A 12636-nucleotide genomic window follows, 5' to 3' on the forward strand; every position below is an offset into this window, starting at 1 on the left:
GGCACAGGCAGGGGCTGAGTGTCCGCAGAAGCCTCTTTTGGGGGGGAAATGGGGTAAAATAAAGCAGAGGGAAGCTGAACTGGGGGGAACCGAAGGAAACCGGGATGGGGACCAGGGCGGGAGGAGGGACACCGGGGGTGGCCGGGGGGGGTCTGGAGCGAGCGACCGCGTCGGTGTCCCCTCCCGCAGCTGAGGTTTAGCCCACAGCGTCCCCGGTACTACCGGCGGCGGGGACGGGCGGGCGCTAGGACCTAGCGGCTGACGGGCAGCTCCGCACGCTGACCACGCCCCTCATTCCGGCCGCGCCCCCGTCTCCTCCCCCCCGGCGGGGCGGAGCCCCAGAGCGCCTGCGCGGGGCGGGATCGAGGGAGGTGTGGCCTGTGGCGGCCGCCATCTTCTCTTTCAGCCGGTTTTCTCCGTTCCGCCGGGCGGCCGGAGCCGGACCGGGGTCCCCGGACCGGGTCTACGGCCCCGCGGGCGCACTGGCCCTGCCGGGAGCCGCGGGGCGGTGTCCGCCCGCCCCAGGTGAGGAGAGGGAAACGGCTGGAGAAGCCGGGAAGGGGGGGCCCGGGCCGGGATGTGTGGGCGAGCGGGGCTGCTTCAGCGCGGAGCCGCGGGACTACGGCGGGGAGCGACCGCCCGGTGGACGGGACGAGGAGGAGCGGCTGCGGTGCCGGTGGCTCGGCGGAAGAGCTGTGGGGCTCGGGGCGCCGGGGAATAAAGCCCGGAGGGCCGGAGCCCGGCGCCCCCCGCCCCGCGTCCTCGCAGTCCGGGGCCGGGTCCGCTTCACCGGTCCCCTCGTCCCGACAGCGGCGGGGTTTGGGGCTCCGCCGGCCGCTTCGGGGACTCGGGACCCGGATCCCGGAGCCGGTGCCTGGCGGGCGATGAGCAACTCCGACCCCTCGCTGACCACGCCCCTTCCGATCCACGGGCCACGCCCCCGCCCAGTCTCCGCCCGCGGGTCCGAGGGAGGTTTGGCCGCCCGCGGCCGCCATTTTGTCGTCCCGCCGGGCCGGGCCGGGTCACCGGGCGGGGGCTACGGCCCCTCGGGCGGAGCGGCCTGGTCCGTCAGGCAGCCCCCGAGCACCCCCCGGTGCTTTAGGGACTGAAGGGCTGGGGGCCTCTTCCGGGGCTGAGAACCGGGCCCAGCCGTGGGTTTTCCCGCAGCGGGAGCCGGGCTGGCGAGATGGAGAAGGGGCTCGGGGGGGAGGACAGTAACTCCGGGGGGCTCCAGAAGCCGAGTCGTGGGGTCAGACCCCGGCCCGGGAACCCCACAGCCCCGTCGGGTCAGGCCTGGGGGAGGGAGCCTGAGTCCTGGCCGCATTGGCCTTGGAAATGAGCCGGCGGGGAGGGGGGGGGGGGGGCGCGGGCAAGGCCCCTGTTTTGGGGGTCGGAAGCCGAGCATCTGCAGGACATGAGGCTTCAAGCAGAGACCGAGTCCTGCGTTTGGGGAGTGTGAAGCTGGGCTCGTTTGGCCAATTTTGGGGACTTCAAACCAGGATCCTTCGGGCAAGTTGGGGTTTCTGAACTGGAGACCAAGTCCTGTGTTTTGAGGCTCAGAAGCGGAGACCAAGTCCAGCATTTTGGGGCTTCAAACCGGGCTCATTTGGCCAATTTCAGGTTTCTGAAAAGAGAGACTAAGTCCTGCGTTTTGGCAGTGTCAAACCAGGCTCATCTGGGCAGTTTAAGGACTTGACAAGAGAGACCAAGTTCAGCATTTTGGGTCTTCAAACCAGGCTCATTTGGCTAATTTTAGGTTTCTGAAAAGAGAGACCAAGTCCTGCGTTTTGGGGCTCAGAAGCAGAGCCCAAAACCAGCCTTTCAGGGCTTCCGTACAGGCTCATTCAGCCAATTTTGAGTTCCTGAACAGAAGACCAAGTCCAGCGTTTTGGGGCTTCAAACTGGGCTCATTCAGCCAATTTTGGGTTTCTGAAAAGAGAGACCAAGTCCTCTGTTTTGGGGCTTCAGAGCAGGATCATTCAGGCAATTTTGGGAACGGGAGGTTTAAGTAAGTCCTGCGTTTTGGGGCTCAGAGGCAGAGCCCAAGTCTGGCATTTCAGGGCAGGTTCATTTGGCCAATTTCGGGTTTCTGAAAAGAGAGACTAAAAGTCCTGCGTTTCAGGAGTGTGAAACCAGGCCCATCTGAGCAGTTTAAGGGCTTGAAAAGAGAGACCAAGCCGAACATTTTGGGGCTTCAATCCAGGCTCATTCGGCCAATTTTGCGTTTCCAGAGACCAAGTCCTGTGTTTCAGGGCTCAAAAACCAGGCTCATTTGGCCAATTTCAGGTTTCTGAAAAGAGAGACTAAGTAAGTCCTGTGTTTTGGCAGTGTCAAACCAGGCCCATCTGGGCAGTTTAAGGTCTTGACAAGAGAGGCCAAGTCCTGCATTTTGGGACTTCAGACCAGGCTCATTTGGCCAATTTTAGGTTTCTGAAAAGAGAGACTAAGTCCTGTGTTTTGGGAGTGTGAAACCAGGCTCATAGGCGCAGTTTAAGGGCTTGACGAGAGACCAAGTCCTGCATTTTGGGGCTTCAGTCCAGGCTCATTGGGCCAGTTTTGGGTTTGGGAACTGGAGACTAAGTCCTGCATTCTGGGGCTCAAAACCAGGCTCACCTGGCCCATTTCAGGGCTTCAGACCAGGCCTATTGGGCCAGTTTTGGGTTTGGGAACTGGAGCCCAAGTCCTGTGTGCTGGGGCTCAGGCCACATCCCCCGTGTCAGAGCCCTGCCTTGCTGGGACCGAGACTGGGCTCACGGGGACAGCCGGAGGGTTGGAAGGCAGCGACCGAGCCCGGGCTCTGGGGGCTTGCGGCCGGGCTCGGCTCACTTGCCCGGTGCTGGGCATCGGGAGACAGACCCGGCCCCGGGTTCGGGGGCTCGGGACCGGCCCCCGCCGCTGCTGTGGGGCCGGGCAGCGGAGCCCCAGCCCCGCGGGTTCCCGTGGAGGGCCCGGGGTCAGACGGCGCTGCGGGAGGAGCCAGGAGGCCCCTTCCCCGGGGGTCGGAGAGTGCGGCGGGACCCGGGCAGACGGTGCCGGGGCAGCCCCAGCCCTCGTCCGGCGTCTGCGCGGAGCCGCCGGTGCCTGTTCCGGGACGCTGGCCCCGGCAGAGCCCCGGCGGGAGCGGGAGAGGCGGCACTTGGGCCGCCGGTTGCCGCTCCCGGCTCGGCCCCGGAGCGCGGCTCCTCCTGCCCGCGGCGCCGGGACGGGGAGGGCCAGGCGGGGCTCCGGAGCGGCCGGTCCCCCGGCTGCTTGGGGCGGGAGAGAGCCCCGGGCCCCGCACCCCGCCCGGTCGGGACTCCCCCACCGGCACCGCGCGCCCGCGAGGCCCAGGCCCGGCCCCGGCCTCACCGCCCCCGGAGAAGCCGCCGGGCCCGGCCGCGGCTCCGTCCCCGCGTCCCGAGCGACGGGTCCCGCCCGGCGCCCCCGACCCGGTACCAGCGTCCGCCGCGGTCGCTGCCGGCGCCGGTCTGGCGGCGGAAGAGGAGGTGCGGAGGGGCGGGGCCTCGGCGCGCCTGCGCGGGGCGGGGCCGGCACAGGTGCGGCAGGGCGGGGCCGCAGGGCGCCTGCGCGGGGCGGGCACAGGTGCGACCGGGCGGGGCCGCGGGGCGGGGCCTGGGGGCGCCTGCGCGGGGCGGGGCCGAGCAGATTTGAGCCCCGTCGGCCGCCGTCGGCCCCTTCCTCTCGTTCCCCCGCGGCGGCGGCGGCGGCGGCGGCCGGGCCGGGCCGGGCTGGGCTCCCCCGGCGGGTCCGGGGCCGCGGAGCCGGGAAGGGGCCGCGGGGTGCTGCCGGCGGAGGAGCGGCGGGGCGCAGGGAAGAAAGCCCGCAGGGCCGGAGCCCGGCGCCCCCCGCCCCGTCCTCGTTCTCGCCCGCGGCCGGGCCCGCCCCGCCGGTCCCCCCGGCCCGTTCGCTCTCCAGCAGCGCCCGGTCCCCCCGGCCCCGTCCCGGCAGCGGCGGGGCTTGGGGCTCCGCCGGCCGCTCTGGGGAGTGGGGAGCCGCGGGGTCCCGGCCCGAGCCGGGCGTTTCCCCGGGCGGAGAAGGGAGCCCCGGGGCTGCGGTTGTGGGGCCGCGCCGGGGCTGGAGCAGAGCCCGAGTCCCGCCGGTTTGGGATCAGAAACGGAGCCCCGGGGGGGCTGCTGCCGGGGACAGAGCCCGGGGGGTGTTGGTGGGAGTTGGGAGATGTCAGGGAACTGTGTTGGGCTTTGGGGATGTTAGGGAGCTGCGTTGGGTGTTGGGGCACTGGGTGGTGGGGGCCTGGGTTGGGTGTTGGAGAATTGGGTGGTGGGGGCCTGGGTTGGGTGTTGGAGAATTGGGTGGTGGGGCCTGGGTTGGGTGTTGGGGGGGCACTGGGTGGTGGGGCCTGGGTTGGGTGGTGGGGGGGCACTGGGTGGTGGGTGGGAGGTGTAGGGTTTGGGTGGGGGGGTGGGTGTTGGGGCTGGGGGAGGTGGGGGGTGGGCAGGGTGCGTGGACCCCCACCGGAGGTGGGGGTCCGGTCGCGTTGGTCCCCGAAGCTTGGGAGGCCGGCATGCACCAGGCCGAATTAAACGTCTGAGATAGTCTCTGGGCGAAAAGGTGCTTTTCACTGTCGGTTTCCAACTCTGTGTTCAAGGGGTGTCCCACCCCCGGACCAGTGATTGAACAATAAACACGAGTCACTGCCTGTACAGTTTATGACATTTAATATTCATATTCAAGTCATGACAGTGATTGATTTACGACCTTGCCAAAAGCCAAGATCGTTTTAACAAGCACGAGCTGGAGCTGAAACCAACTGGAGTCTATAACAAGCTGGAGCCATCCATGAGCCAGGGCAGAAACAAATGAGCTGAAGCCGCAGATGAACTGGAGCTGGAACACAAGGCAGAGCCATCCATGAGCTGGGGCAGAAACAACCAGCCTGAAGAGGGAGCTGGGCCTGAAATGAATGGAGGCAGAAACAAATGAGCTGAGGGTGCGAACGAGCCAGAGCTGGAGCTGAAAATAGGGGGGAGCCAACATGGGACAGAAACAACCCACCTGGAGCTGCAAATGAGCTGGAGCCACAAATGAGCTGGATCTGAAACCAGAGCAGAAACGAACTGGAGCCATCCTGAAACTGAACCTGCAAACAAACAGGAGCCCAAACCAATAAAGAAAGGAAAACATGGGGGCCCAAACAACTGACCTGAAGCCCCACTGAGCTGGAGCTGCGCAGGCAGCCCAGCTTCTTCCTGGGGCTCCTGTGTCCGTCCCTGCGCAGGGAGAGATGTGGGACAATCAGCTCCTGGCAGCACAGCCGAGACCAAAGAGCCCCCGAGCTGCTGCCCCTGCAAACCTGCTGCCTCCCGGGCACGGGCAGCTCTGCCTGGCCCCTCGCCGGGGCTTTCGGCAGTGTCTCGCTGGTGCTACACACCCACGAGGGGAGGGGAGGGAGAGACGGGGACAGGACACCAGAAACTTTTCCCCAGGAGAGTGGGCAAGAGCCAGGAACTGGCTGAAAACCCCCAGTACCCCATGCAGCAGCGGCAGCACAGACCAACAACCGTCAGGCCTGGGGCTGGGGCTAGCACCACACCAGTGCCAGTGGGGTCTGGGCCTGACCCGAGCAGCACCCGCTCCTGCCCCCCCAAATGCACAGCACCGACCTGCCTGGCCCTGGCTCAGGGTGGGCTGCGGGAACAGGAACCGTGGGCCTCCCCAGGGTCCCCCTGCACCCACAAACAGCCACGGGGGAACAACTATCGAGGCTGAACAACCTGAGGGATGTGCACCGGGACCACTCCTTCCCCCCAAAGGCACCCACCCTCCTCGTCCCTTGGCCGGCAGGACGAGGGGCAAAGCCAACATGCACCGAGCACAAAACCAGCTCCTCCACCGAGCTCTGGCCAGGCACAGCTCCCTCGCACCCGCTCGGTCCTGGCAGCCCCCGTGACCCCACTCCCATGGCCGGGGACAGGACCCCCACCTGCCCTCCATCCCCAGGGACCCTGCAGGGACCCAGCCTGGCACCAGAGATCCCCCAGACCCCGCCGGCACAGCCGGCCCCAGGAGCCGAGCGCCCCGGTCCCACCGCACAGCTCTGCTTGGTTGCTGCCTCGGGACACTCACCTCACCGGGCACGTCCTCCCCGCTGGTGTCCCCCTCGGGGCCGTGCTCCTCGCCCAGGCGTCGGGATGAGCCTTCACCATGCGGCACCGCATGGGCCGGCAGCAGCGGGATGGCCGTCGTTCCCCGTTCCCAGCCAGGTCGGCTTCACCATCTCACTGATGGGGCTGCGGGAGCCGGTGTGGGTCCCTGGAGCGGCCTCTGCTCCCACCGCAGCGCGTTTTGAGCTGAAAAAGAAGGTTTTCAGTCAAAGCAGGGCTTCACGCAGGGCCCAGAGCCGCCCCTGGGCCCTCACCATGCCAAGGGTGACGCCAGGCAGGCCCCAAGGGCTGAACCCCAGTGGAAACCAGTTTGCCCCAGCAACAGGTCCCACACTCACCGGTCCAAGCTCTCCCTGGCTTCTGCAGAGCAAGCTCAGGCCCGAGGGGTCCATCCTGCCGGCAGCTGCTCCGGGAAAGAGTCCAGGAGAAGAAACCAGCTGGTGCCTGTGCCAGGAGAAGGGGGGTCAGCGGCAGGAGGGGTCAGCGGCCAGCCCAGGTCCCAGGTGGGAGACACGGTATGTGGAGCCCCCACAGCCAGTCGCTGGGTCATGGTTTGAGTGGGGGCTGATCCCACGGTGCAAACGGGGAGCTGCCGGGGACCCCCAGCCCCACAGGCCGAGCTGCAGCCGCTGCCCCCTGGGTCCCGGCAGAGAGCCGGGGGGTCCGGCCCCGGGAGGGAACGGGGCAGCCCCCGCTGGCCGGTGCCGCCGCTCCCCCACCGGAGCCCGCCCGCGGGGGGCGAGAAGGAACGAAACGGCCCCGGCTCGCCCCGTTCGGCCCCGGTTTTCACCCGTTTCCCCGCAGTTTCGCCCGGTTTCCCTCGCCCTGAACCGGAGGCGCCGGTGTCCGCTCGGCCCCGGGAGCAGCCGCGGCGCAGGAGGGACCCGGGCGTGGCGGGGAAGCGGCCCCGAGCCCGGCAGGGACCGCGCCGGCCGGAGACCCGGGACCGGGACCGGGACCGGGACCGGGACTCCGCTCCTGCCGCCGCCGCCGCGCCGGTCTCCGCGACGGCGGCGCCCCCTGGCGGCCGCAGGAAGGTTTTGAAGCCTCGGGGGGGGCTGCCGCGCCCCGCCGCCGCCGAGGCACGTGACTGCGGGTGTGGCCGCGTGGGCGGGGCCTGACTCGGGGCGTGGCCGGCTGTCCCAGGTGCGAGAGGGGCCGGTGTTTGTGGGGCCGAAGCCCGGGGCCGCGTTGGTGGGAGGTGTGTGGGGGGTATTGGGAGCCCTGGACTGGGTGTTTTGGGGGGCGGGGGGGGTCTAGTGGGTGGTGGGTGGGTGTTGGGGCTGGGGGAGGTGTTGGGTGGGGGGTGGGCAGGGTGCGTGGACCCCCACCGGAGGTGGGGGTCCGGTCGCGTTGGTCCCCGAAGCTTGGGAGGCCGGCATGCACCAGGCCGAATTAAACTTCTGAGATAGTCTCTGGGCGAAAAGGTGCTTTTCGGACCCTCAGCGGCATCTTGGAGTCCTGCTGGATTCAATGTCTGTACAATGCCCAGAAGAGTTATTAACTAATTAGTTAATAATTATTCAGTATTAAAATATGATGTTAATATTCAGCAGATGCCTTACAGCCCGTCACAAAGGAGCAGAAAGTGTCATCAGCTCATGCTGGACCCGCACCGAGGTTCAACAGCCTCAGTTTCCACCCTTTTTTCAGTATTTATACACCACCTTCAGTATTGATAAGCTAAATATTCGCAATATATTCAGCATGAACTTTTAACATTTGTGTTGAAGGAGTGGGAATGATTTACACTCTCACAAAAGGCTCTTTTCAGCGCTGAAAGACAAGCAGTGCCGAGCTTGCCACTCCTCAGCCGTGTTTGGTGCCGGGGGTCCCACCCCACCTGGGAACGCGTAACGGGGGCTGAAAGGGGGAGGCGCAGGGAAAGGACACCCCGGTCATGCTTTTTGTCAGGTTTATAGTCAAACTTTATTCTCTGGCGTGCGCTGAGACAGTACAGTTAACACCCTGTGTGACAATTCATGTCCCTGCCACCCCCTCCCCACGGCCAGCACCACCCCAAAATGAACCTCCCAACCCCTGAAGACCGAGCACCGGGTTTGCCGTTTGTTTTTCTGTAGCGTTTTGCCTCGTTTTCAGAAGCAAACCAAGGCCGCTTGCCTTGGGTATTAAACACGGAGTTGTTGCCCTTCTTGCTTTGTTCCCCAGTGAGGCGGGGAAGCGACCCCGGGGCCAGGAGCAGGGGGTCCCAGCGGACGCAGAGCCACCCCCTCCACGCCGGGTGGGGGACGTACAATGTCGCCACGATGCCCCACCACGAAGGTGCTGGTCTCCCTGGGCCACCCTGGGGGAAGCGGCAGAGCCAGAGCTGGAGGAGCGTGGTGGGGGCGCGGATGGAGAACTCTGCCCGGCCCGGCTCCAGCGGTGCTGTGCAATGGGGCAGCTCAGCCGGGAGCAGAGGTGAGCTAGAGCCACTCCTCCTCCTCCTCACAAGAGTATAAAAATACCAGCATAACTTTTCTTAGCTTTTCTTTTTTTTCAGATTATTTCTTTTTTTTACAATTTATAAAAAGCTTTTACCAAACCAAAGGGCATGCTGCATTAAACTTCCGTTCCGTCGTGCAAATTGCTGTGGACTTTGACTTCCAAGTTCACCTGCTTCACCTTCCTGCCTTTCCCCTCGGAGATGCCCCCGGTTTCCCTCAATATATTAATGTTCCTCACGGTGCAGTACCGGCCGTCCAGGGACTTCTCGGCGCCCCTGGGCAGCTCCACCTTGGTGTTCAGGGGATGCTCCTCCGGGGCGGCTCTGGCAGCCTCCCGCTTCCTCCTCAGCTTCCGACATTTCCTGGTGAGGAGGCAAACTCCCAAAAGCACCAGCAGCAGCAGGGTGATGGCAGCGAAGGCGCTCCCCAGGGAAGCGCCCGTTTGAGATAAGGAGGCTGCGACGGCAGCTTCCTCCCTCTCCAAGATCAGCGACTTCATGTTGGTGCCGTTCTTGATCTGGTCGCCTTCGTTGTCGTAGATCAAGGAGTCGTCCAGGATCAGCCTGCCGTCGCTATCGACCAAGTCCCTGCGGCCACGTTTCCAGCGGCGAGTGAGGGATCGCTGAACGCGAGGCCCCGCCATGCTCTCCGGGCCAATTACGTAGATGACTTGAAGGTACCACTGGTGTCCAGCTTCCACCTGTCAGAAAGGGAAGACACGCACACAAGAAATTTTAACTACAGCTTTTAGATCAAGTGATTTTATTATGTAAAGGTAGAGCTGGTTGCATTTTTTTGTCCCATTTTGTGACTCCTGCAAATATCAACAAAAAAAAGCTCGGCGTGTTTTTATGAGCACCTGCAATAGTATTTACCACCATGTGAGGTGTTTGGTCTTGTTGTCTATCCTTTGGCAACTGCAATAATTAATTTAGGAACATTAATAATATGTTTTTAAAGAGCTTCTTTCCTGAGTGTTTTGGAAAAAAAAGTCTTAATCACCAGAATAAATTCCTCCATTTTCTGTGCTGGAGTTTGCTTCTTAACTGGCTCGACCATTAATTTATGGTATAATCCTAGCAAATCCAAGAAGCCCCTTAAGCAAACAGAGGTCACTAAGAGGACTTCTGTGGGGAGGGACAAAAAACCCCAGAAATCAGGATATAAAATTCTGCCCTCAATCAAGAGCTTCCTCTGTCCCCCTCCTGTTTCTGCCACAATCTGCTCAGCTCCTCCGAGTCTTGTACTCACCAGCCTCTGCGGACAGAGAGGAACCGCGACCAGAGTTTACCTGCCCCTGTAATTGGGAAGGGTCGCGGAGAGCTCTGAGCTGCGTCTACCTTCAGAGGAAGCAACAGCACCGTGTGCATGCTCCACCGCCGAACAGAGACTCTCATCTCCCACCTCGCCTTTATACCCAGGCAAATCAAGGAGAGGCCTGCTACAGTACGATCTGCAAATGCGGATGATCACGCGTACGGGAGGCCACCTCGCTTCACGCAGGCCATGTTGTGGGTGGGTGTGGAGGCAGCGCGTCCCACCACACCATCAGAAAAGTTGGTTGAGGGTTGCCATTAAACTGCAGAAGGCTGCAAGACCTACCCTCGCATGAATTTCGTTTCTCTAGGCAGTGTCAGGGCCAGAGCCTACGACTTACAAAGTATTTGGACACCCTGGACAGAGAAGTGAGTTTTGGGCTACCGATATCACTTGGTATGTACCTTGTAGAGAGCATCCACCTTGAGAGTAAATCCGTCGACTCCAGGCATGCTGCTTACCGAATGAAACTCAGACAGTTCGGAAGCAAAGTGGGCATCGAAAGGCACATCGTGGAAATACTTATCCGTCACTTCTGGTTGATTTCGGTCCTGGAAATGAGAGAGGTGTTATGAAGAGAAGTGCATGCTGTCATCTTTCCAGAGGGAAGCCAGAAGCCAGGTCACTAAATAACACCTGCGTACTGCTGCAGAAATTGAATCCAAATGCCCAGTCTCTGCACCTACCTGTGGGCATGGACATTTCTTTAAATGCATAGCTTACCGCACAGAAAATGTTTATGACCTATATGATTTGTAGATGCTTCATACTGGTTTAGCACTGATTGTGTCAGTATTAGGTTTGTAGAGCTGAAGATCAGGAGAGGAGTTTAACCAGCCTGCTCAAATATGCATGCTGAACTAACTAATGCCATTAACATTCCCCTTGTCCTGTGAGTGGTAACAGGGCTGCGAGCGAGGACGCTGGCAAATGTTAACTACAAAGCATGTAAGAAGAGCTGAATAAATCTTGGGAGCTAGTCGTAGATTTATACAAGAAGAATTTCTGCGTAACTGGTAAATAAATCTCCCTTTATATGATGCCAGTTCTGACGATTCCAAGCCATAGTATAAGCAGAGATCAAGGGAAATTTTTAAGTTTGGTACATCACTTCTTTTTCTTACTAATTTGTGGTTTGGTTTTTTTTTTTTTTTTTTTTAGACTAAGAAATACTCATGGATAAAGGTGGAGGAAAAAGAGATCTTGGCTTCATGGTTTGCACCTGTCTGCCCTGTACTGCAAAGATCCACCACATTTCACTTCTCATCCCTCTGTAGTCAGAATCTGTTGGTAGTCAGGGGAAAAAAAACAAACAGCAGAAGCAGAGGACATTTTTGCAAGCCAGTACTTCAGACCCCTCACGGATGAGGGAAGCGTTTAGCACAGGCATCATGCTTTATTCTGGCTCTGGTTTTCTGTGGCTGCACAAAGGTGCAGGTGGCTGGGAGGGTGGCAGGGTCTGCCTGGAAACTCTGCAGGATGTTGCAGGGTTTGGAGGTGCCTGGGGAAGTCAAACAGAAAAACAGCAGTGCTATGTCATCTGGGACAGTCAGACTAGAGAGAACTTGCAGACCGAAATAGCTAATACGAGCTAAATATCAGTACGTGCAGTGCCTCCCCGCAAGTAGGAAGGCCATTTAGTTCCCAGGTCTGTTAGGTCAGCAAGAGGCTGAGAGACCAGACTTCTCTGGACATGATCACACACAATCCTGGCCATGACGGTTTTGTCCACAACAGAAAACTTACCAAGAGCAGAAATCGGTGTTTCAGGTGCTTGTTGGGTTGAATACAGCCATACTGGGGCCCCTCGTTATAGACAGTGCCCGTTGGGTCAAAGAAAGGCACGTAGCCATCCTTGCCTGTACACAGATAGACTTTTTCCAACTGCAGTTTGTAAGCGGCATTTAGGTTTTGTTCGGGGTTCCAGAGCACGCGGCCGTACAGGATTTGCCCTGAGGAGGTTGGGAGAAAAACCGTCCAGTTAAATTCTCCAATTCAACAAAAGAACCACTGTTAGAGCCAAATGCACCAAACTACACATGGCTCTGGGTTTTGATTTGTGCGTGCAGATGACAAAATACCGTGCCAGAGCACATTCTTGTCTTGTCGTGCTGTTACAGGGCTGTAACGTGCTCAAAATGCCATTTGTTGCTGTAGAAGAGACAAAGCCAAATCTGGGTTTTACCCTTTTCTTTCAGAGCAATGGAAGTTGTGAAAACAGAATCATTAGGTACAAGCAGAAATGGAAAAAAAAAGAAAATAAATCCTACCCTTTGAAAAAGCCCCTTTGTAATCCATTTCTGCCAGAGACATTTCAGATTTGGTGGGGTCCATCAGAAACACCTTCTCATTGTTACAGAGCTGAAACTCTGTGTTTAGGGAGTAGACAACAGGAACTGGGCGGTTGGTCTGCTGGAAGGCAATCGGGATCAAAAATCTAAAATTGGAACAGGAAAGGAAAAAGGAGAGGTTTAGTTTGGACGCACCTGAAGTTACATGCTGGTGACCTACACAGTCTGCTTCACCTTTCTTCCTTCCTGCTTTACTATTTTTAGCCTAGCAGCCCGTACTACGGTGGTATTCAACCCAAGATGACTTGTTGCCCCTCACCCTGCCCCAGTTTTCCAGTAATGGTGCAGTGCTCTGCACGACCAGCTGAAGCCTCCTCCCAACAGGTTTCATTTTCTTTCTGTCTGGGGACAGCTGAAGGCTACGCGGGCTTCTGCAGCCCTGAGGCTGAAAACAGTGGG

At 60.4% G+C, this 12636-nt stretch overlaps 1 protein-coding gene and 1 long non-coding RNA gene across 2 annotated transcripts in view; one reads left to right on the top strand and one right to left on the bottom strand.

Moving 5' to 3' along the window:
* Positions 1-489: 489 nt before the first annotated feature.
* Positions 490-5141, top strand: LOC138682671 (uncharacterized). The gene is made up of 2 exons (XR_011322688.1): positions 490-525; positions 4693-5141. It is a non-coding gene; the product is annotated as an uncharacterized lncRNA (long non-coding RNA).
* Positions 5142-8048: 2907 nt separating this feature from the next.
* FRAS1 (Fraser extracellular matrix complex subunit 1) overlaps positions 8049-12636 on the bottom strand; it is a 173656-nt gene continuing 169068 nt past the window's right edge. Inside the window, exons 70-73 of the mRNA XM_069774067.1 lie at positions 12157-12323; positions 11633-11838; positions 10291-10437; positions 8049-9269 (exon numbers count right to left, since the gene is read on the bottom strand). Coding sequence (XP_069630168.1) covers positions 8685-9269; positions 10291-10437; positions 11633-11838; positions 12157-12323 — 1105 coding nt within the window. The 3' untranslated portion in view covers positions 8049-8684. The remainder of the gene's footprint in view (positions 9270-10290; positions 10438-11632; positions 11839-12156; positions 12324-12636) is intronic.

Source organism: Haliaeetus albicilla, chromosome 1, assembly GCF_947461875.1.
Source record: "Haliaeetus albicilla chromosome 1, bHalAlb1.1, whole genome shotgun sequence".
Taxonomy (NCBI): domain Eukaryota; kingdom Metazoa; phylum Chordata; class Aves; order Accipitriformes; family Accipitridae; genus Haliaeetus; species Haliaeetus albicilla.